Raw genomic sequence first — 23727 nt, 5'->3', positions numbered from 1 at the left:
ACAAACCAGACCCATTTTTTTTTCTAAATCCCTTGCTCAGTGATGTTTTTGGTGATGTGAGGCTAAATGTTTGTTTGTTTGATATGTTTAATACAGAGCATTGAGCAAAATAGCTGATTACATAGATGGGGAAAAAAATGAGCTTCTGACTATACTTAGTCAGACTATTTTTTTACGTTTCTCGTCTATCGTTTATTGCCTACAAAATGGGCATTCGTCATAGGCGGATAGGCGGACCGGTCCGTCACATAGGCGTAATACCCAGATCTGATTAAATATAAAGGGAAGGCCAAATGCTTTTTTTTTAATTTTTTTTTTTTTTTTTTTTTTAAATAAAAGCCATCAGCAAAAAACAACAATGAACTTGACCTTATATGAAAGAGGAAGTCAACCCAACCATTTTTTTCAAGAATATGTTCTATGCAGGCCCATAGTTGAAACAAGGCATTCTGATAAATATTGCGTTTGTGGAATAAGAGTTAATCCACCCGTTTTTAGCCATCTCTGGGGGTGGCCATTTTATCACGTTTTGAAGGTAGGGAAATGGTTTTGGGCCAAAATCACGTAATTTTCCATAATCCACAGAAAGCGAGACAGGGAAACTCACAATTTGTCGTTTTCATCCATAATTCACAGATAGCACGAGGGGAAAACTCACGCTTTGTTGTCGTTGCAGCAAAACCCCAAACAGCCACGGGAACAGGAAAACGTGCTGAGGAAGACGCGTGGCCGGGGGCACAGGTCTAGCAGGTAGCACGGCGCCTCTCACCCAAAGTCATCTGGGATAGGCTCCAGCGTACCCTAATAAGGAAAGGCATCATACAATATGGATTATTTGAGACGGCTGCTTTCACCGGCTGACGAGCTATGATTGGCTGATCGGAAGAAGTGGGCGTGGCTTCCTGGATGTGACTATGTTTTGTTAATGTTCAATACAAATCAGCTATCCTGCACATGGTACTGATTTAACGTCTTATTTGTAGTTGAGTAAAATATGTCTGCTGGTACTAGGAAGTCATTGAAATAATAATCAAGGATGCACTGCCGCTGTGGATATGATGGAGACATGGTGATAATGTTTTGGGATAATCTGTCTTTACCCTGGATATCTCATAGTGTGTATTGGAGACTGACCCAAAGACTGAAGGGATTGCGCTTGTCAGTTGTCTGCTCAGTTTGAAGGAGAAAGTGAAACCTCATGTAGTGTACTTTAGTGACTTTTCACTTACAAGGCCTGATTGCTCAATATAATATATACAGTATAGGGAAGAAAAATGTAAATATGCCATAACTAAAAAATAATTTTGAAAAAATATTTTTAAACTGGACTTCCTTTTCTTTTAACACATCTCTTTTTGACATTTCAGTCATACTTTTAAGAATGCTACGGTTGTAAAGTCGTACATATTCTAATAAACGTATTTTCCTCAAGTACTGCAGAGGTATTCTTTATAATCCCCGCCTGCCGCCACGATTCAAATGGAGGCCTCCTTCTCTCTCCTCAAAAGATAAAAAATGGGAGGTACATACCAAACACATAATACGAGCTTCTCTTGGCATCAATAACTTTGTAACTCTTAACTATGATAACATTGTACGCATTAGACAGCAGTGGAAATAAGTGTATACAGTGCGATAGTGCCTACGTTGTGACCGATGGGCGCCATAGTGCTTCTTCGAACGCCAGATGGCGACATATACCTCAATTTAGGAACCAAACCACACAGCATCTTTATATAATCTTCTTCAGACAGGTTACATTTGAATCAACATGTCGTTGAAATCGTGTTAAATAGTGTTTTTTTTTTCATGGATGTTAAAACATCTGGACTACTGTTGGAAGTATACTGCAATACCACCTATAACAACTACTTCTAAAACTAGCGTGTATTGGCAAACTACGATGCGTTGTCCTGAAAATATAACAGCACTAGTAAAACAATCGTTATGGACACACTATCACAGTAATCAACTAAAAGGAAGTCACGCTGCAGATTTTGAGGAAACTTGCTACGACTCGCCATTATGCGTCACATGTTGAGGCCGACGCGCTGCTGAGGAATTCTCGCGTTCTGATTGGATGAATACACCACGCGTCCTCATCTCATCTTAAAATCCAGTGTACCCTTCCGCAAACGCGTGCTCAACCCACTGCTATTTTCCTGCCGTTTAGCTAAAAAAAAACGAAGCATATAAGAGTGGACTCAATTGCACGAGTGTAATAAATAGCACCAATGTGCTGGAATTAAGTGGTATTCAGTGATTATCTTGAAATGCGAACGCGGTTTCTGCCTCGGAGGGATACATGGCAGCATCACTACAAAGTAGTTCCGAGGAGTTAGGAGCAGAGAGATCACCTTGAGCTGCTGTGACATCAATCCGGACGTACAACTACGAGAGAAGGTGGGTGCAACTAACCTCGCGGTCGTTTCTTACGTCATTTTGTCTTAATGCAAGTCGGTTTTGTCGCCACTCTTACTTTTTCAACACATTCTGCACTTCCTATAATAAATCTCGTCGCATTTTTGCTCCTCGTGACGTTTGATGGCGTGTATGAATGTGTGTCAAATATATAGCTTGGCTGTCTAAATATGTCCTCTAATGCCATCTTTACTCAACACACCTATTGCAATTTGTGTTTAAGTGGACGTACGTGATGAACTTTTCAGCCATCTTGAGAATGTGACATTGCTGCGTGCCGTGCTATGTCGTCTCCCGACAACGTTGTCATTCGCATTGTGCTGGTAGATGGATATGCAGGAAGGTCTGCGTCCCTTGGATAATCGTTTCGTACTTTTACTCGTAAATAAGGTATTTCAATTGTTAAACTGTTCTTGAGGAAAGACAGTCCTCTGCCGTTATGTACGCAGGAGTCCCCCTGTTGTAAACTCGCTTCCTGTTGTGGGCGCGTCCTCGGCCTCCGATTGGTGGGTTTGCTCCCAATTTCGCTGAAGCGAGACAATATGACGCAGTGATGCAAACGTGACTTTTGACGCATTGACTACGCCGTAGTAACGTTCTCTCGCCCACTATTATCTAGATAACCCCTGGCTAAAGTTGCCCTCGTAGCATTGAGTTATACTGCTCGTCGTTTGCTTAAAAATGTCTTCCGAGGTCGGTCAGTGTATTGAGGACTGTGCGTGTGTTGAAGACTGTCCGTGTGTTGAAGAGCACACATCTCCCATGTAAGATCTCTTCAATTAGCTTACATGTTGCAATTAATAGCGGTATGTTCAAGGGATACTTCACAGATGTACACCATTTTCAGCAGTAAAAAATCTATAATTTGGTCTATAATTAATTTGATAACTTAAGTTTTTGTCATGTACATTGAATAACTTGAAAAAAAAACGATTTCAAAAACAGTAGCTGGAGATCACAGTGCGGCTTTGGTCCGGTGTCTCAGCGGCTTCATTTGTGAGGTACAAGTAAACATTTTTTAGATGTTTTTTTTCTTTTTACACTGATTATGACTATGCCCGTGTTTTTTTTCTCTAGCACATCAGCCATTCATAATAATAAAGTAATATAATGTACTGCAAGTCAATTTTTTCAAGGATGTGTTTTCAACACAGTTTTGAAATTTATGCAAACAATATTTTGGGTATGGTATGTAGTCAAAACCTAATGGGTTAAATTGGTGACACAACTCTGTCAGATAGGTGGTTACAATTTTTATTTAGTTTAGTCTATTAAGCAGTATGAAGCACTTGGCCATACATGGTTGCCAAACGAAAACTATTAATTCAGACGTGTATAAAATGTCAGGAAAAACACAGTGCCTTTCAAGTGAGGTTGGCCGTTGTCATAGACATAGGCTGACTTGACATTGAATTGGCACGTTGTGGCACTAATTTGTCAAAGGAATATCCATATATGTTTTTAATTATCTAATGTCTCACTGAAAGTCAGGAAGAAGAATACAACCTTTGGCATAAGGTTGTAAATTCTGCTGAATGACTCGTTACTTTGTAGGAAGGTTTTTTTTTTTCCGGCAAACGTGTTTACAAATAATTACAGTTTTAAATTAGCTTGAGCATCCACGCAGTAATTACACAAGAATGACACTCACAGAGCTCCTCCACCAAGGCTGACAATCCTACTTTGAAACGGCACTAAATTGTATTCGTGGGTATTATAATCTCTTGTCTGATTTTGTTTGATTCGGAAATGACGCTCAGTATATATAAACTGTGAAACAAAGGAAGTCCTGCAATGTTAGCCAAAATTATGTAAGTTATGGATTTGTGCCTTTTATCTGAATTGGCACGTCTATAGCACCAAAGTTTATCCCTGGCCCTTTTCCTCTCCACGTAGATTCATGCTAATGTTTTAATAGAGAATATGTAATAATTCTGACAATCCTCAAATAATCCTTCCTACTTTCCCCTAAGGTAATGCTACAGAACTGCATTTTCTGGTTCTTGGTTTTCCCTGACCTATGTTGTATGGTGTGCACCTCACATCTGTTCGTCTATAGTTCTTTCCCACGACAGCTTTCCAAATCTATTCCTTTACCAGTATAGACTAACTGGATTTGCACAAACAGAACCACGTGAGACCTCATTTGGTGTCCCGCTGTGTCCTTAACCTGGCGCGCATATGCAGCGCTCTGTGAACGCGAATGAACACGTAAACACTAAACATGATAGTGTTTTTTGGGACAACAGCATTTCAGAGCTGGAAAACACAAAACCTTTGCACATGGAAAATGGAATTATGGAAGCACAATGGATGTCATGGATAACCATTTCCAAGGAAATGCTATGCCTTTTTGTGGAGTCATTACAGTCTTCTGGAGACTCTGAAATACCCCCCTGAGAAAATATTCACCTGTTAGCTTCCACACTACAAATGAATGACACTTGCGCAGCGCCACCATTGGCTAATTTAACAGAGTTGTGCACGTGCGCTTGATTAGCTTAATTAACCATCACTCAATTCCACTAGGGCTGGACAATTATGGGAAAAACAATGATCACGGTTATTTTTGAGTGAGGGTGAAATCACAATTATTAAAATTATTATTCATGGATTTCAAAGCATAATTTATTCAACTAATGAAACTCAACGACTCAAAACTATCACCATTTCCTCAGGCCCTTTCAATCCTGCACGTGTATTTTACACTTTTATTTTTGAATACTAGGTAACGGCCTGGTACGTACAGTATCATGTGAAAGCATTATATAAGCATTACCCTTATCTGTTTATCAATTTATTTTATCTTATATTATTTTCAGAAGTCTCGGGACGTACTGGGCTAACGTGGGATCTGAGGGTTTGTATTTTGTGCCAGGTCACGTGGAAATGTGTGTTAGTATGACAAGAAAAAAAGATCTTGGATCTTTGTGTCCTTGAATTTGAGGAAAGGAAAATTCCTTAAAACTGAATTTTAAATATAGCTTGAAAGGACAATGACCAAATGAATTAGCAAGAAGGTAAAATAGGAATATACTAAAATAGTCATTATAAAGACAGACAGGTCCTGCGCATTTTGGCCTTTTTGTGGCAGTGTGGTGCCGTGCAATTGTGCACGGATGGAGTACACACTTAGAATGAGAACAGAAGAAGCTGCAATGGAACTCTATCGACTCATTTTTTTACAGATTAGGAAGTATTTTTGCCTTTGAGTAGTGTTGTTTTACTTGTGTGCATGTGTATCCACAGCGTTTGTGTGAATATTCGTTATTTGAAGGAATATTTCTCCTGAAGTTGATGCTAATTTTGCATCATCATTCGGAATGGGATCCTCCATTGATTTTAGCATTAGCGCTCGTGATGTTTTGCATTTAAATATACAATGTGTGTTGTTCATTTTGTTGAGTGCTCAGTGTTACCGTAAACTCCAACGAGGGTGTCATGAAAAAGTTACAGAGGGCAGAATCACGTAAGTTACATGCTTGCGCCGCAAGCAACATGGTGCATTCAGGGTCCTTTCACAACGTTGGGCACTTGTATTCGCATCATGCCGTTCTACACATGAATTGTTTTCTTCGATTAGAACGTTTTAATGATCGAGAGAAGCCGAATTCGAAATTTCCATTAATCATAACAGACCCCAATGAGTGAGTGGGTCATGCGTCCCGAGTATTGGATGAATGAACACTCGCAGCATGCTGTATGTTATTATTAGACCAAGCCTGTTTTTAGGCCTGGGGTGTTGTATGTCCAAGGCCGGCGGTGACATTGTGGTGACTCCACTCTCGTGGTGGATGTCTCATGTACGGCCGTCGTGTCACGTCATGGCGATTGCCCGGTCAACGCCGGCGCTGTCTTTGTCCTTCGTCCTCATCTTCACCAGACGGATTTACTCTTGAGCTCCTGAAAGTGTTGCCAGCGTGCACGAGTGCCTGGGCTGGCAGTTGCGCAGGGTCGGTTGCTACTGCAGGCTGTAGTCGGCTATTGCAGTGTGCTGCACGCTCCTCCAACACACTGGGGTTCCTCTGGAGGTCAGCGCTCATGTCGTGCCTCGTTCTCCCCAAGAGGACCAGGAAGATCTACTGGGGGTATGTAGTGCATGGAACAGGTTGGTGGAGTGGAGCATAGCAGCCATCTTGAATGTGTCGAGTCACCGTCCAAAATGGGGCAGTTATCAGAAAAAGCATGTTTCTAGAAAGATAGGAGGTCATGTGACCAAGAACTTTTAAAACGGTGAGCATGCCACTGGCTGGAGCCAGTTAGGAAGGGATTGGAGAGGATTATGCAGCCAGATCTTAAATTAGCCTTGCACCTGCGCCAGGGCGACTGCTAACTGCCTGTGAAGGTTAGATCCATGTCTCCCACGGAGAGCTAACACTGTCATTTATGTCACCTTTTGTTTTTCCATTGAGAGGCCCCAAGCGCAATTGACCGGATAAAAAGTGCCACTACACAAACACCCCAAAACACAGCTTTACAGGTTCCATTTTGCTGTGAAGGCAACTGATCCGACAATGCACCCAATGGTCAATTTGAGCATGGTGTGTAAGTGAGCATAGGTCACTATGAGAGGAAATGCATGACGGCGTAGAGTATCATTCAGGGATATGTTCAGTGAATGTTGCCTTTCTGTTGAGAGTGCATTCATTCAACGATTAGGAATTCAGGCTGCCGCTTGTTCTCAAATCCGCAACAAGTTCCCCGCCTTGCAACAACGAGTTTTTCTGCATGTGATAATGTTGTGATAATGAGTGTTTGAATATTGTGATTGATAATTATTAGTCTCTTAGTTATGCCACTCAACAACAATGCATAGCTGGTGTAGGGCTGCAGCTATCGAATATTTTGGTTTTGGGATAGAAATGTACAGTGTATGTATTTTTTTTCCTGGTATTTTTTTTCCTGGTTCAAGGTACAGAAGACAAAAAAAACAAACATTTCCCATTAATAATAAACGTAAAACCGTTTTATGTTTTTAGATATTCAACATGTTACTTAAATTTAACCTTTTTTTTGTATAAACAAGCGAGCATTTAAATAAATCTCTCCCCATAAATGTTGGTCTGCGAGAGAAAATGACATCAGAAGCACAGTCACGATTTTGACAGCTAAAACAACACTTGAATAAGGCTGGTTTATTAAAAAGTAATCAGTAGGAACGGCAACTGTGTCAGGCTGTCAGCATCAAGGTACGCATAGTCATTGAGCGCTGCCAACCTTGCTAGCATGGCTAGCGCTGCTGGTGCGACTAGCGCCGTACACTAAGCTACACTGACAACGTAATTACGTTTTGTTTTTTTAGCGCCCTTAATTAACAATTGAACATTATTTCAGGACAGCATTGTATTGTTGTAATCGGAAGCAACAATATGACTGCAATAAAGGACCCCCCCCCAAAAGTCCGCCATTAATACCGCGACACTGCAGGGAACAGCTTCAAAGTAAAAGTGTACCTAGGTTTGATTTCCGTGTATTATTTGGTCACCAAGGTTTATTTTGAAGCCTTCTTACTACCGCGTTAGCGGCGGCATGTTACTGTCATGTATAGCATGAACAATTTTTGCCGTGGTTAGCCTGACTTTTTGACAGTGCCCGTAAATAGATAAAATACCTGTAGAATTTTTTTTCCACCGACCCATTTCAGCCCTCACCTGGTGGTAGAGAGGTTGTCAGTGTTTCTAAAAAGACAAAGTTACAAAGAAAAAAAAACAAGAGTGCTTGTTGTGGTAGCTCCCTGTGACTCAGCCCACTGTGCTGCCTTCCTCTTCCATGGCTACGTATTGCTGCAGTACAGCAGGATGTGACTGCCAGCACGTACAGCTCTCCTCAGCCTCTAACTCCTCTGCCCCACTCACTCCAACGTTACATCATCAGTCAGCAGGCACCGCAGGCAGACGGTCGAGGCCTGGAACCCCCATCGTTAGCATTTCAATGAGATGTCGACAAGGAAGTAGTTAAGTCCCATTATGGCGTGAGGTTACGCAACCAGAGTCGTCGTTAAAGAGACGCAAGGATGCGCCCTGCTCGTATTTCTGCCCCGTTTCTTGTTTTTAATACGCCCAGTGGCTCGTGTGTGTGGTGCAGTTACTGGGCACCTGCCTGAATTAAAAACTTGAATAATCTGCCTGGGAAAAGCATGGTGATCTGAGACCCCGTCAATGGGTCCATAATGAATTGTTGCCATTGGCAACCCAGTGGGGGTGGCTGGAGGGGAACAGAATGTACTGTACACGTCCAATCTGGTCTGCAATGCACTCCTCGAAAAGTACTTGTATCCGATTAAAAAGGGGAAAAAAAGACAGTTTATTGTAAAACTGGCACATTAGACTATGGGGAAAAATTGATCACAAATATATTGAAATCACAATTACAAACATGCAGTGCATGCATTGAGATGGACACATGCATAAAGATTAAAAAGAGTAGGAAAATGTTGCGATTTTGAATTTTCTTAATATCACCCGTTTGTCACAGATTAGGAAGAATATATGCCTGTGAGTTACCTGGTCTGTATGTCTTCCTAGAGCAGTTTTGTGTGAATATTTATTTGAAGGTAAATCTCTGTCGTAACCTCTAAGGCGAATTTTTTACTAGCCCATCGTCATTGACGTTTTCCATTGACTGCTAGCAATAGGCTGACAATGTTTCAAAAACGAAGTATGTGTTGTATACAGTGTGCAATACCTTTTGCTGTGTTATTAGTTTTACAGTAAACTTTTACTGTGGTGTCAATGGGGGGGGGGGGATTTAATCGATCTACAACTAATCGATTAACAACTTTTTAAAATAGTGAGTAATAGTTTCCAGCCATTTTGTCACTTAAATTTGTCAGAATCTTCTATTTTTACCCGCGTAATTGGGCAAAAATGGTTTTGTAGTACGTACACTTGAATGCACTTTTAGCCGATTAATTGATGGAAACCAGTTGGACGAATGGCTTCTCAAAATATTTGATAGTGACGTGACAGCCCGAGTGTCAATAAACATCGAAGGGCGTCGAGAGCAGAATATCACAATGGCACAAACCAACGCTCATACACACACCACGCCATTCGGCATATTAATCGTTGTTCTTAGAATATAATGTTTTTATGATCGTGAGAAGCCAAAATCAAAATCACGGTTACATTTTGATTTTTTTTTTTTTTTTTCCCAGCACCACCGCCTAATATTCTTTTGAATGATTACAAATACAAAGACTTTTAAGGTTCTGTGTTTCCGTCCATGATGCCACTGCTTTTGCTGATGATTAAGGTTGTTGCCATTTCTTTACAGGTGTATAGTCTAGAAGTCCGAATTTTGGTGTTGTAACAACACTAAATTTAACCAAGCCTGCTTGATTACTGTGACAGTGAAACAAAGCTCCGGGTTAACGACACTGGTCGCATAAGCGAGTACACACCACACTCTTCATTTGGTGATGCAACATTTATTAAAATGACACAATGCAACCTTTTGGGAACAGAAGTCTCGACACTCTTACTTGCAAAAGCTTGGATCTGATTTCCCCACCTTCCATCTGTTGTATGTCACGTTATTTCAACATTGTTTAATTTCTCAACAGCACACATTTCTGAACTCTAGAGATTGTAGAACTATTGTAGAAACCTCCTTTGTGGGTGAGTGTCAAAGACCGGCCTTACTGATACAGATATTTTATCCCAGATTTGATGCTCTTGGCACACTGTCCTATTGCCATGTATTATGAACGCCCATTGGTAAGACTGAGTTAAGTGTCCAGCCAGGTATACTAAAGGCTCGATGCAAAACAAATCAAATCAAACCCTTTTCTTAATATTTGTCCCTCAGGACCTGTCCAGACTCCAAGATAATCGCCATGCCTCAGCCAAAGATCGTGGACATGGGCTCTGCCTTCATCCAGACGCAGCAGCTCAACGCCGCCATGGCCGACACCTTCCTGGAACACATGTGTCTGCTGGACATCGACTCAAAGCCCACCACGGCTCGCAACACTGGCATCATCTGCACTATCGGTGTGTCCTCGTGTGTATTGTGCAGCTACACGGTTGGTCTGTCTATCGTGACGGTGAAGTCGTAGGCATCTTGCACACGATGTGGTTTACAGTACACGCGTTGTGCGTTTAATTGTCGAAAATCAACCAAATTACGGGGGTGATTGATGTAAACAAACCCGTTTTTTTACATCAATAATCATGGCCACGTTTATAAAAGGAACCTACTGGTAGCAGGATTAAAGACGACTAGATTAAATTGTAAAGCAAGGCCTTGTGGATGACTTTCGGATTAGAATTCTTAAATTCTTTGGTCTTTTTTTTTTTTTTTTTTTTTTTTTTTTAACTCTTGAATTGTGTGCCACCATCTAGTGGCCAAGAATAGAATTACACCCAGAATAGATGAGATTTGCAACAAGGTAAGACTTTTGTGTAAAAAAAAAAAATCAAAAAGTTACAAGTCGATATAATATCGGATTGGTATTGCTAATGATTTGTTGTCTCCTTAGATTTAATGAAGTTGAATATTTTGGACTTTGGGGAGGCTTTTACATGTTGTTATATGTTAATAAATGTGACAAAGGCTAGAATTCCACTTCTTCTGGTGAATTTCTTTGAAAGTAAATGCCACATTTTTACAGTACCAACAAGTTAATTCATATTGTTAAATGACAACAGCAAATTCATTGCATTATACGCTCTCGAACTGACCCGTACCTTATTGAACCAAATCAAATTGTGTGTCGTTTAAATGTACCCTCGTTGAATCGTATCGAATTGTCTTATTGCACAGATACAGCCCCCACCAGGTATTTTTCACAGGTGTTCTCACCTTAAATTTGGCAAACATGTAAACCTTTTTATTTTTCAAACGGCTTATGCAACAAACCGCTTCATCACTGGTTGAAGAAAATACTGACTGGTTCTGAACCAGTTTTGCAAAAGAGGGCATCAACGTTATTTTAACTGTCCAGTTGGACACACTGCTCATTTACCCCCGTTGAGTTGTTGGTGGTTTTTTCCTTTTTCTTCAGGGCCAGCCTCTCGCTCTGTGGACATGCTGAAGGAGATGATCAAGTCCGGAATGAACATTGCGCGCTTGAACTTCTCCCATGGCACGCACGAGGTGAGTTGTTTCATAACTTCTTCTTTGGCATGTTTGGAACCAGCGGAGGCGGGCCCAACTGCCATGAAAAGGCAATCACATTCAACCTGTGCAGATCATTTAAGTCCTTATCGCACGTGTGTTCCTTTCCTGTTTTGCAGTGTTTGCTTTTTGCAGCTTGGCAAACATTGCACACGCGTGGTACAATGGCTGCTTATAAACCTGCATGTGTTTACGATGGACTACAATATGGCAACTTTAAACGCAATCGGGCAAGCCAGATTATCAACTGTCGTAACTGTCGACTTGAAAATGATAATCATGTTCAGGTGGATATGATGCAGCCGGGCACAGATTGTTAAAGGTGAAAGCAAGGGCAGACATACAGACTGGTATTTGTTTCAATGAAACAAATCACTCTCTCACGATCAGTCATGTGTAGTGCTGCTGCTACCAGATATTTTGGTGTTCGGATATCCAACTGAAAATTCAAATCAAATAATCGGGTAGTCACATTTTTTGCTTGGTTAAAGATACAGAAGGCAAAAAACACATTTCCACTTTTCACTTTTATATAATCATAATGTGATACTTGAATTTAAACTGTGCGTAGCAGTACACTGGTTTCGTCTCTTAGTCTGTTTTTTATAAAAAAGGTTACTAATAGGAATGGCAACTGTGTCAGGCTCTCAGCATCAAAGTTTGCAGAGTCATTTAGGTCTATTAACTTGAGAAATGCTAGCCCCGCTAGCGCATGCTTCTAGCGCCGTACAATACAGTGTCAGCGTAATTAAGTCATTTTAGATTTAGCGCCCTTAATTAGCAATTGGCCATTATTTCAGGATAAACAACCCCACCCCCAAACAGTCTGGGCAAACGAGTCATCAGCAGTTACGCCGCGACCCACTGCCGGGAAAAATGTAAAAGTTAAAGCGTACCTTGGCATTGATGTCCATATATTATTCGTTTATTGTGAAATTGGCCTTCTTACCACGTTGTGTTGTCTTGTATAGCATGAACAATTGTTGACTTCTTCCTGACAGTGTCCACATAAGTGGGTAGTCGAGGCAGAAAGAAAATCCCTCGAGCATTTTGAGGTTACTCAAATTACTCAAGAACCCGTTTCAGCCCTAGTCAAGTCTCTTTCAAATACAAGCTCTGATGTAGTCTTCAGTATCAAATTATGAGGGATTGTCATGGTGCAGAGGCCAGCTGCTTTATATGCAAAGTCGCACCTAAATTAACTAACATGGTTCCTAGTCTAATACAATTTGCTCCTTTTTAGAATGATTTCCTTGAGGCGAAGTATTTTCCAAATATTACAAGGTGTTGCTGGAGAATGAACAGTAGTCATCACAGAGCTCAACTTGACAGTTGTTTTATGAAATGGGATTAAGCCCTTCTATTTTTCTGACCTGATTTACCACTTCATCTTCACTTGAACGTTCATATTTGGGTGTGGTTGAAAAAGGCCAATAACCACATTGTGACGCAGTTATTACTCATGCACCATTTATTTTGATTGCTGCGGTTTGTGCACTAAAAAAAGAAAAAACAACATAAAAAGGCCTCCTGTGAAGATTTCATCAAAGAACTTTTTCCCATAGTACCATGCTGAGACCATCAAGAACGTGCGCGAGGCATGTGAGAGCTTTGAGCCAGGCAGCATCCAGTACCGGCCAATCGGAATCGCCCTGGACACCAAGGGCCCAGAGATCCGAACCGGCCTCATCCAGGGAGTGAGTACAGTGTTGCCGTACTCCCATGTTGGTTGGCGACTCAACTTGAAAGCAACGGTGGCATGAGAGCGTCTGTGTGGTTTGACAGAGTGGCACGGCGGAGGTGGAGCTGAAGAAGGGCAATATGATCAAGATCACGCTAGATGACAGCTACCAGGAGAAATGCAGCGAAGAGACCCTGTGGCTCGACTACAAGAACATCACCAAAGTAGTAGAACCTGACAGCAATATCTACATTGACGATGGACTCATATCTCTGCAGGTCAAGGAGATTGGTAAGATTTGTTGGTATTTCAAAAAAATTCCAAGCAAACAAATGTATAAGTACTGGTGCGTTGTATAAAGGCGGTGCCGTGCGAAATAAAATTGAAAAAGGAGCCATTTGAGCGACCGCTAGTTCGCACTGGCGTGGCCGCCATAGGGGGCAGCGTTATCGACTGTGAATGTGCACATATAAAAAAAATAATAATAATAAATGTCCACTGTAGGACCAGGAGTTCGCGCTGGTGCAAAAAAAAAAAAAAAAAAGTATTGTTACCGCAAAAGGAGGAGCAATGAACAGGGAAGCCATTCTAATGGCTAGGCTTTCTTATAGTGACTCTGCAAAACAGAATATATACTTGGGTTGTAAGATCATTTTTGACAGAAGTGTACTTATAACTTACGCATAGTGGAAAGTGACCAACTATGGATAATACATTGGCAGCCACTGTAATTTAAGAAATGTCAGAGAAAATAATATTGTAGAGTTGACCAAACAGGAGTGAGATGTAATTGTTCCACATGTTCATGAAGTTGCTTTCTAAAGCCAGAGCTGAGAAAGACGCATCATCATCTGGTTTTTGTGTGCGACCCAAATTCATGCCCCCAACTCTTGTCCATCATCCAGACTAATGTTCTGCAAGCTTTTATTGTCAAAAGATTGTACATGCATGAAATTTGAATTCAAAAATTCAAAGACTCCCAGGTTTACGGATGGCGTGTGGTCAGGACTGCTTTCGTCCTTGATTTCTGTATGGAAAATAGAAAGATTTACATTTTTTTAAAAAACAATTGTATCTCAACTCTTTGGATAACGTCCTCCTTGTCCCTGAACACTGTCTTGCTCCAGGCGCTGATTTCCTCATGTGTGAGATCGAGAACGGCGGCACCCTGGGCAGCAAGAAGGGCGTCAACCTGCCCGGCGCCGCCGTGGACCTGCCCGCCGTTTCCGACAAGGACATCCAGGACCTGACGTTTGGCGTGGAGCAGGGCGTCGACATGGTGTTTGCCTCCTTCATCCGCAAGGCCGCCGACGTCCACGCGGTCAGGGCCGTGCTGGGCGAGAAGGGCAAAAATATCAAGATCATCAGCAAGCTGGAGAACCACGAGGGCGTGCGCAGGTGCGTGCCATCAAGTTGAGGCATGGTTGTGTTGTTCATGTATCTCACGAGCCAGTTGTCAGCCTGAACGTCGGTGATGTGAACATGTTGCGCCCTGGTGGCCTCATGGGGTTACTGCACTGCACCCAAAAAGGCAAACTACGCCACCTCCTGGCTTGTTTGTGTAACTGCTGTTTTGTGTCGTCTTCAGGTTCGATGAGATCATGGAGGCCAGCGATGGCATCATGGTCGCCCGTGGTGACCTTGGTATTGAGATCCCCACCGAAAAAGTCTTCCTAGCCCAAAAGATGATGATTGGCCGATGCAACCGAGCCGGCAAGCCAATCACCTGCGCCACTCAGGTCTGACGTTTGAAAGTCTCGTCAGTCTTTGCTCATGCGCCCATGTGTGTCGCTCCATTACCTTCCATTTTAGGAAGAGTTTCATTTCAATTCTCAGAGCTGTCGAATGTTCCGTCTTCAGATGCTGGAGAGCATGATCAAGAAGCCGCGACCCACCCGCGCCGAGGGCAGCGACGTCGCCAACGCCGTGCTGGACGGGGCCGACTGCATCATGCTGAGCGGCGAGACGGCGAAGGGAGACTACCCCCTGGAGGCCGTGCGCACTCAACACATGGTCAGTTTACACCAAAGGAAGACTCGTACCAATGCAGTATAACTCCTCTTTAACAATTAACCCCTTCTACTAATTGAAATCTTGTCTGGCATGGTTGTCTTGAAATGACAAAATGAAGGTCAGCGATAGGGACAGCTCAAACATGCTCGCGAATACACGTTGGTCAGTCACCGGGCATTCGTGATTTGGCCTTTTTATACCCAACCACAGTGGATTTGAAACAATATGTTAATTAAGTGGAGACTTTCTGCTTTTATTTCACAAAATTTAGCCTTTGCCATGTGAAATTAGATTAATTTCAATTTTTTTTTTACGGATTGAGGGATATATCCCGACAAGAGTGAGAGTCAGACTAGAGTTTTGCTTGCTTGTTCTTAATAGTCATTCGGGGCAGCACAGTTGACTTACTGGTTAGCCCGTCTGCCTCACAGTTCTGTGGTTCTGGGTCCAATTCTCGGCTGCGGTCTCCCTGCGTTGGGTTTGCGCGTTGTTCTTCATATGCTTGCGTGGGTTTCCTCTGCGTATTCCGGCGTTGTGTTGCGTTCTTTGAACAAATCGGTGTTAATGAGATTGTGAATGCTTGTTTGCAAGCCCTATAGAAAATGGAGGGATGAAAGATGCATGTTGGACTGCTTTGAAGCAAACTGTGTGGGCCTTACTTACTCGCACACTGGTGTGAAATGTGACCTGTGAAATCCATTGCCTCAGATGGGCGCAAATGTACATTTTTGCTGTCCCCCGTGCCAGTCAGCAGCCACTAGGTCACCGTGCGTCACATCGATTCAAATTCAGGGTGATGCAGCATTTTCTGTTCCACTTGATTGACAGAGAAAAAGAAAAAAAAAAGCCAGTCCTTTTATTCATCCCCAGGACCGATCTACTTCCTACTCCTACTGTGCATGCGTCACTCTGATGTTAAGAATTCTAAAGCAACTCAATGCCCTTAAACCTGCCCCGCCTTTTAAGGTGCTGCCTTTTTCTGCCTTTTTGATCATCTGAGTCACACTCCTTCCCGCTTGTGTGCGTGCGTGCTGTAGCTTAAAAGCCATACACGTTCCTTGATCCCGTTATAATGACTCAAGTAAAGGAGTGTGGTGATCTGATTATTTTTTTTTTTGTGTGTGTGTGTGTGTTAATAATTGTCTACCGTCTCTCTCCCCATAAACTGCACACTCATTCCCCTTTTTGTATTCCTCCACCTTCATCATCCTCCCTGTGTGCGGTGGTGGTGGTGGTTTGCCTTTGGCTTGTCGCATCCCGCCCCCGCTCGCTTGCCAGATTGCTCGCGAAGCCGAGGCGGCCATGTTTCACCGTCAGGTGTTCGAGGACCTGCGTCGATCCACGCCGCACTGCAAAGACCCCGCCGAGGCCATCGCCATTGGCGCCGTCGAGGCCTCCTTTAAGAGTTTGGCCTCAGCCATCATTGTGCTCACGGGCTCCGGAAGGTACGGCGACTGTCCTCGTTCCTCGTGGCGCTCGTGTCGGCCAGGAGAGGAAGAGTAGGGCCAGGCAGGGACTGATGGCAAAACCTGGGAGGGGCTGACCATCACATTCGCAAATCTGCTGGTTGTTTTTCCTTTCCATGTTTGTTGACCTTTTCAGCATGTTGTCACACGTACTTCCTGCTAGTAAAAGCTCCGACGGCAATACTAACAAAGAACACGTAAACTGTATCAGCGGACCAGGGCAGAGTGAGTCTTTTAGTTTGAATGGGTGAAGGGTGTTATATGAGGTAACCTAAATTGTTGGAAGGCCATAATTTACATTTCACTGGATGGGCAAGTCGATTTAGACTTAGTTAACATGAACATTGAGGTAATGGCTAATTGACTCTTCTCTTGCTCGGCTTAATGGTACAGATGTAATTTTTTGACTTATAAATAGATCATGCGCTATAAACTATTCCGTTTAAGCTTAATCAAACAAAACGGCGATGATTAAACGAATCTCTTATTTTTTTTACAATGGCAATGTTTGTAAACCTTAATTGTGCTTGCTTGTTTTTGAGCTGGGCAGATGCTAACTTGCATTAGCACTGCCTAAATTAGCTCTGTTAGCTAGCGGGCTAGCTGTTATGTTTTGCTAAATTTCTCAAAGGCAGCCCAAAAAACATTTTATGCATACTGTCCTTCCGCAAACACAATGATGAGGTTTGGTTCCCTGTCTGTTCGTTTAGGAGTGGAATTCGATATTATGCCACCAAGCAGTTTTGCTTTAAAACTATTTATGACATCCACTATCATTGATCTTGTCATTTAAACATTGCCTTGCAGTGCAACCTCACACATGTTTTTTTTTTTTTTTACATTGTCTTCAGTTCAGGTCAGCAGTCGGAAGTACCTCGCCGCCTATTTTTTTCTTTTTAATGAACATGCTGAAAAGGTCTGTTTTAACACACTAAAGATGTATGTATCAACACGAAAGATTTGCGGCGTTGATTTGAAGCCCTTCCCAGATGTGTGAATGATGCGGTGTGTGCGATAGCAAGTAACCCCAACTCCTTCCCCAACTGGGGCTGGCTTAGATCGCCCGTGAGGCCGAGGCAGCCACTTTCCACAGGAAGCTGTTCGAGGAGCTGAGGCGACACTCCCACCTGACCAGAGATCCGTCCGAGGTGGCGGCTGTCGGAGCGGTGGAGTCGTCTTTCAAGTGCTGCGCTAGTGCAATTATTGTTCTCACCAAGACCGGCAGGTAAGACGGGGGGACGCTCCTAGTCAACTAGGGTAAGTACGCTATATGGACTACTTGTCCTTATAGTGTGTGGGTATGTGAATGAATGTTTTTGGATTGCACTGTGATGTAGGCGAGAGAGGACAGCAATTGCCAACTTTGGATATTTGTGACCTAACGCACTCCTTGTGTTCTAAAATGCCGCTTTTCCAATGTACAATTCTTTCACCGATCAAATAAAGTATCTGGTCTGCATGCTTGGTGCCGTAAGGCTGTTGTGAAACATTGCTGGTCGCTCATTGCACAAGCACATTTGTAATAAATCGTAACATATAAGGATAACTAGGGTGGAAATCATCAAATTAAAATTTGCCGCGTTGCTGTGCCTTTTAGCTCAGTGTGATGGAGCATTTTATTAAAAAAAAAAAAAGTGTGATACTTGACAGTTTCCACTTTGCTCTCCTCTTAGAAAAAAGCATCTCTCCTTACAGAGAAGTAAATGCAGGAAACATTTGTCTGAAATGCTCAGTGAGACTTGGTTTTCCCGGTTTCATGTAATACTTCTGTATTCATTTCAAGTAGAAAACTGAGGCATGTAGAACTAAGCCAGTGCTGTACGATGGAAAAGTGGCATTTTTTTAATACTTACCACCTGACTAATTTATGAATTATGCTCACCTCCACTTTTTTTTTTTTTTTTTTTGCAGGTCCGCTCACCTCATCTCCAGGTACAGGCCCCGCGCCCCCATCCTGGCCGTGACCCGTAACGCCCAGACTGCCCGCCAAGCCCACCTGTACCGCGGCATCTTTCCAGTCCTCTACACCACTCCTGCCCACGATGTCTGGGCCGAGGATGTCGACATGCGTGTCAACTTCGCCATGGATATGGGTAAAGCTCTGCATTAGTGCCTGTTCTCCTTAATATGCATTTAAAAAAAAAATAAATAAAAAAATGATGACAGCTAGCGATGCAAAAGTGGATGTACACTTGTAAATTGTTGCCTAGAAGTGTTTTTCATTACAAATATTTCCCGTACTAATCAAATACACGGACATTCAAGTATCCAGTCTATTTAAAAATAATGATTGAATATGTATAATTGCCAATATTTTTCAGTTTTTTTGTAAAGTGATTGTCTGGCCCGGACGTTTTTGACGCCTCAGCAGAGCTCAGTGTGCTCATTCTGTCGTGTTTGTTTGTGTGCGACCGACAGGCAAGGTTAGAGGCTTCTTCAAGGAGGGTGACGTCGTCATCGTCCTGACCGGTTGGCGTCCAGGCTCCGGTTTCACCAACACCATGCGTGTGGTTCTGGTTGCCTGAGCAGCCAAAACAAGGGTCCACTCCATCTCTGGCTGTTTTCTCTGTTGTAACACTCCACCGTTCTTTCCAACATCTGCTACGTGAACCACTAAGCATTCTAGGCAATCAAACGCAACAATAATCGGAGACCAAAACGCCATGACAACCATTCCGTGTGGGGTTAGAGGTGGGTTTTGCCATTTCCACTTCCTGTGTCCATTCCTTTCACGTTAAATTTTCTTCAAACAATCAAGTCTTCAGGCGGCCAATCGGATTGACATGCCTCAACCAGAAGCTGCTGTATTTATTCACTCTATTAAACGGGATCCTCCCAATCGATTGGCAGATGCCGATGCATGCGCGTCGCCGCACTTGTTTGGGTGGCGCCGCCGCATGAACTCGAGCGCCCCGTTCTGAACGGAACACTCCTGGCCGAATAAGCGAACAAACAAAATGGCGTCCTCGCGTTCTGCCACGCCACCCAATGCACATTGTCGTGTCAGTGCTGTTTGTGTGTGGATGAAGTGTCTTCTATGCTTTCACTGTGTGTAGCACTCCTAATCTTACTCTCCAATGTGTTACAGTCTATTATACTTGATTATTATGAATGGTGTTTTTTGGGGGGGACATTTCAGTTGTGTTTCGCCTAACTCGAGTATGGATGTCCCATGTCGCAGGTGGTTACTGTATTTAAGTTAGATGTGTCATGTAGGCCGTTCACGTGTAGTTGATCATCTAAGTTGGCACTTAGAAGTTTCACTTTAAAAAAAAAGAAATAAAATGGCACTTTGAGGGTGGGGTTGTGACGTAGGCCTCAGTGGATGATGAGTAACAAAAGTGAGAAAGTCCTTTTACTTTTTTTTTTTTTGTCCTTCTTGCTGTTGTCTGACGCGCTTTTGATTGTTACACTAGAGCTATGCGAGCGTGACGAGGTCATGCGTTGCTGGTTGTTGTCACCAGGCTGGATTTCATCAATAAAAAGGCAAGTACCTTCAACTCCACTTTTGTAAGTGCTTTATTTCCGTTCAGACTCGTTTCTTTTTTTTTTTTTTTTTCAAATCGGCCAAGAGAAAAAAAAAAAAAAAAACTTGAAAGGGGTCAATTTCATCTTGAAAGCAAGACATTTACACCCCTAAAATTCCTCCCCCCCCAAAAAAAGAGAGAAATTCAATCATACACCACTCCAACTTGTTTCAGAATTGCCTCTTTGACTTCTGCTAGCAGCAGAGACTCCGCATGAGACATGATGGGGCACTCCTTCATTCCTGCAGTGGAGAAGAAGGGACACGTTTGTTTGGGTAGGCACTCATCGCGCGACAAACTGTAGCGTTGCCGATGCTTCATGCAGACATGGTTACATAAGGTGGAATGAGTTCTGGTAAAACGTGGACTTTTTTTTTTTTTTTTTACTTGATTTGTCGTGTGGAAGGTTTTTAAGTTAAATACACCTCAACATTTTACATGTTGAAGCTAATGTTGCAACCAAAGTTTTGTCGATGACTTTTTCCAGTTATTTAAGGAGGGGAAAAGCATGTGAAATGGCACTAGAATGAAACGGCACCGTTTTCCTAAACTAATTTCACACTTCAATAGTATGTGTAAAGTAAAGTTTGATTCGGTGGACTATTGAACATCCAGGCTTTGACAGACTTGAGTAACACTGACAGATGCGTGCAAGTTAATTTTTTAATTTGAGATATTCTGGGAAGTCTTCTGTGCAAGGTGTGGTTCATATTTGGGCAGTGCTTCTTTAGAATACAAAACTCTAACTGGTGTGCTTGTGGTTTTTTTTTTCCCCTTTTAAATAGGGAAGGACAGCTTTAACCATCACTTCCAGTCCTGTCACATGGAGTAGATTTGTAGTTGGCTGCGGCCTGATCTGATTTAACTTTTAGGGAAATCGGAAGGTAAAACTCGAAGCTATCTATGGCTTTACAAGGTGTGAAAAAAAAAAACACCAAAAAAACAGACTGCTTTCTCATACTTGGAAAGCAAGTTGTAGTTGCAGAAAAACAGATTATGCCCTTGCTGCAAGATGTTTTTCCAAATCTGTTTTTTTTTATTTTTTTTTTATTTTTTTTTTTTTTTATTATAAAGACATTCCTTAACATATAGGGAAAAACATGCATCTCCAATTTGTTTGTTTCTTTGTATCCAAAACATTAAGAACATTAAATGTATTAGTGTAATTTAAATAAATGACATTTCGGACTAATTTACAGAATTTGCTCGCCGCATCTTTGTCATCTGCTGCAGTACCTTTGAGTAAACACTGGCGGACCTCCTCCGCCTCGTAGCGCAAGCCCGTGCTATGGACGAAGTTGAGGGGCAAGTGAGGCTCCGGGAGAGGGTACTTGGTCTCCTTCCCTTTTACCACCATAACTTCGGGACACCACATGTGCGATGGGAACTGAGCAAACACAGCAGGCATGAGGAAAACCGATTATGGGATTAAAAAAAAAAAAGAAAAAAAACATCCCCTGTGTGTGAAGACAAGTGTGGCTTTGCTTAACATAAGAGGTATTTCTAGGGAACAGGAGGGCGGGCTGTTGCATGCAAGTTGGCACAAGTGCAGCCGTTGCAACGTACCCGGATTAACCCCTTGGTGCCCACCACAATGGCATCGTTGTGCAGCTGCAGGCCTGAGGAGCTGGTGAACACGGCCATCCTGTTGTTGGAAAACTTGAGCGTTACCACCAAGGTCTCATCCACTCCTGGAAAAGACATGCACGTATTTTTTTTAAAAAAAAGTCATAATTCTAATGGGTCCCTTTTTTTTTTTTTTTTTTCCCCCCCATCACCAGTATCCAGGATGACTCCCTCGGTTTTGATGCTCTCTGGCCTCTCTCCGCCGTACACCATGATGGAGAACTGCAGTGGGTAGAGGCCGATGTCCAGGAGGGCTCCTCCGCCAAGCTCCTTTAGCTCCAGTCTGGGCAGAGGCAGCACGGACAGGCCGAACTCGGACCGGACCATCCTCACGTCACCGATCTCCCCCTGGGCGATCAGCCTCCGGAGCTCTCGGTAGGCCGGGAAGAATCTGGCCCAAATGGCCTGGAAAAGATTCATTCAAGTACGGTAAGGAAGACTTTTTTTTTTTTTTTTTTTTTTTTTAGGAGAATTTTCAAGGAAATTATGCCTCAAGTTAAGTTGGAGTCTTATATGGACTGTGCAGGCTTCCAAAAAGTTCAAGACACTGCAACTTGCACAGTTTGAACATATAATGCAGTGATTGTTTCGCTTACCACTAGAGGGAGCCCAAGTAGCACCAGTGGTACCTGTACCAGACTTTAAGCAGCACAATTAAATGTATTGCTTCACATAAAATAAACATAAACTGAATTGTAAATTGGGAACTAAAAAGTTATGTGACTGTCAGTGTGACTAGCGGTGATGAGTATATATGTATACATATGTGTATGTATGTTTTATTTTTGTTGTCGTTATTAATCACGTTTTCTTTTTTTGTAACTTAATCCTGGGGCAGATAAAATAAGACTTTGTCTACTTTCTGCTCCATTTCATTCAAGAATGGAGAACATTTATGTTCATATTATATTGTTATTTCTTCTTTTATAAGTGAATGAAGGGCGAGTACTGATACCAGGCATTGGTATCGGGCCAATACTGGCCTTATTTTAATGTATCGGGTTCTCGTGGAGGATGCTGATACCAGCCACTGATGCTTAAGGCGAAAAAGAAAATCTGATCTCGAGTACCGTATTTTATATAAGTCACGTTTTTTTTCATAGTTTGGCCAGGGGCGCAACCTATACTCCGGAGCGACTTATGTGTGAAATTATTAACACATTATTACCTGTATATCATTTCACATGTTATTTTAACCCACATGAATATAAATCCTAAAAGCTATTAAAATGCATGAATAATTTAAATGGTTAAAATCTCATATTGTTTTAAATAAGTAATTAGAATAGTATGATAAAAAGACAATTTAACTGTCTATCAATGCATCTATACAAAATAGTGTACGGTTCCTTTAAAAGGCGCCGTGCCTGGCAGTGCATGGTCTTGCATCATCAGCCAGTCGCACACATGCACGCACGAGAGCGGAGGAGAGAACAGATAATTACGACCGATTACATAAGTACTTTTGGAGACTTGGAAACATTCAACGTGGTCGGCGATAAATAAAAGACTTATTTAATCGATCTACGATCGTTTTGGTGAGTTTAAAGTTATGTTACCGTAACTTTCTTGTAATGCTACATGTGTGGATGTTAGCTAAATGTTATCATCGTAGCTCGGTGGAAATGATGTGTACTAAGTGCACAATTTTATTCATTTGATTTATATGGACACATTTATTCGCGTTACGCGACAGAAATAACTTGGATTCCGAGAGGGGGTGGAGGAGGGGGGCGACTTATACTCCAGTGCGACTTATATATGTTTTTTTCTTCAGTATTATGCATTTTATGGCTGGTGCGACTTGTACTCCGGAACAGCGTATAGTCCGGAAAATACGGAAAGTCCTCCTCGCAGTAATTGCCGCTATACA

At 42.4% G+C, this 23727-nt stretch overlaps 3 protein-coding genes across 14 annotated transcripts in view; 1 reads left to right on the top strand and 2 right to left on the bottom strand.

The window, feature by feature from the left end:
* The window catches only part of LOC147149570 (protein mono-ADP-ribosyltransferase PARP6), a 20701-nt gene extending 17813 nt beyond the window's left edge, over positions 1-2888 (bottom strand). For 9 of the 10 annotated variants that reach the window (XM_086026991.1, XM_086026997.1, XM_086026992.1 and 6 more), the window contains exons 1-2: positions 2654-2887; positions 659-801 (exon numbers count right to left, since the gene is read on the bottom strand). The gene's annotated coding sequence lies outside the window, so the exon portion shown is untranslated. Of the gene's footprint in view, positions 1-658; positions 802-2653 lie in introns of all 10 variants that reach the window. The other variant, XM_086026998.1, reaches the window with a different exon arrangement.
* pkma (pyruvate kinase M1/2a) lies at positions 2246-21942 on the top strand. Of its 3 annotated transcripts, none has more exons than XM_086027001.1 (11): positions 2246-2403; positions 10231-10415; positions 11429-11520; positions 13107-13238; positions 13327-13513; positions 14350-14620; positions 14811-14961; positions 15083-15235; positions 16514-16680; positions 18613-18794; positions 19120-21942. In XM_086027001.1, exons 2-11 carry the CDS (start codon positions 10259-10261, stop codon positions 19224-19226), a joined length of 1599 nt encoding a protein of 532 aa, XP_085883127.1. In that variant the 5' UTR covers positions 2246-2403; positions 10231-10258; the 3' UTR covers positions 19227-21942. The 3 variants fall into 3 exon arrangements, with proteins under 3 accessions (XP_085883127.1, XP_085883126.1, XP_085883125.1); XM_086027000.1 differs by lacking the exons at positions 2246-2403; positions 16514-16680 and adding exons at positions 3020-3185; positions 17760-17926; XM_086026999.1 differs by lacking the exon at positions 2246-2403 and adding an exon at positions 3021-3185.
* The window catches only part of LOC147149568 (trans-1,2-dihydrobenzene-1,2-diol dehydrogenase-like), a 5799-nt gene continuing 2274 nt past the window's right edge, over positions 20203-23727 (bottom strand). The window contains exons 4-7 of the mRNA XM_086027007.1: positions 22007-22259; positions 21795-21919; positions 21465-21615; positions 20203-20470 (exon numbers count right to left, since the gene is read on the bottom strand). Of these exons, the coding sequence (XP_085883133.1) occupies positions 20373-20470; positions 21465-21615; positions 21795-21919; positions 22007-22259 (627 nt within the window). The 3' untranslated portion in view covers positions 20203-20372. The remainder of the gene's footprint in view (positions 20471-21464; positions 21616-21794; positions 21920-22006; positions 22260-23727) is intronic.

This window comes from Filicampus tigris, chromosome 3 (assembly GCF_054856515.1).
Source record: "Filicampus tigris isolate MCC_2025a chromosome 3, RoL_Ftig_1.0, whole genome shotgun sequence".
In the NCBI taxonomy this organism is placed as follows: Eukaryota; Metazoa; Chordata; class Actinopteri; order Syngnathiformes; family Syngnathidae; genus Filicampus; species Filicampus tigris.
Note: the sequence above shows the minus strand (reverse complement) of the source record. Positions and strands in the feature narration are given on the sequence as shown.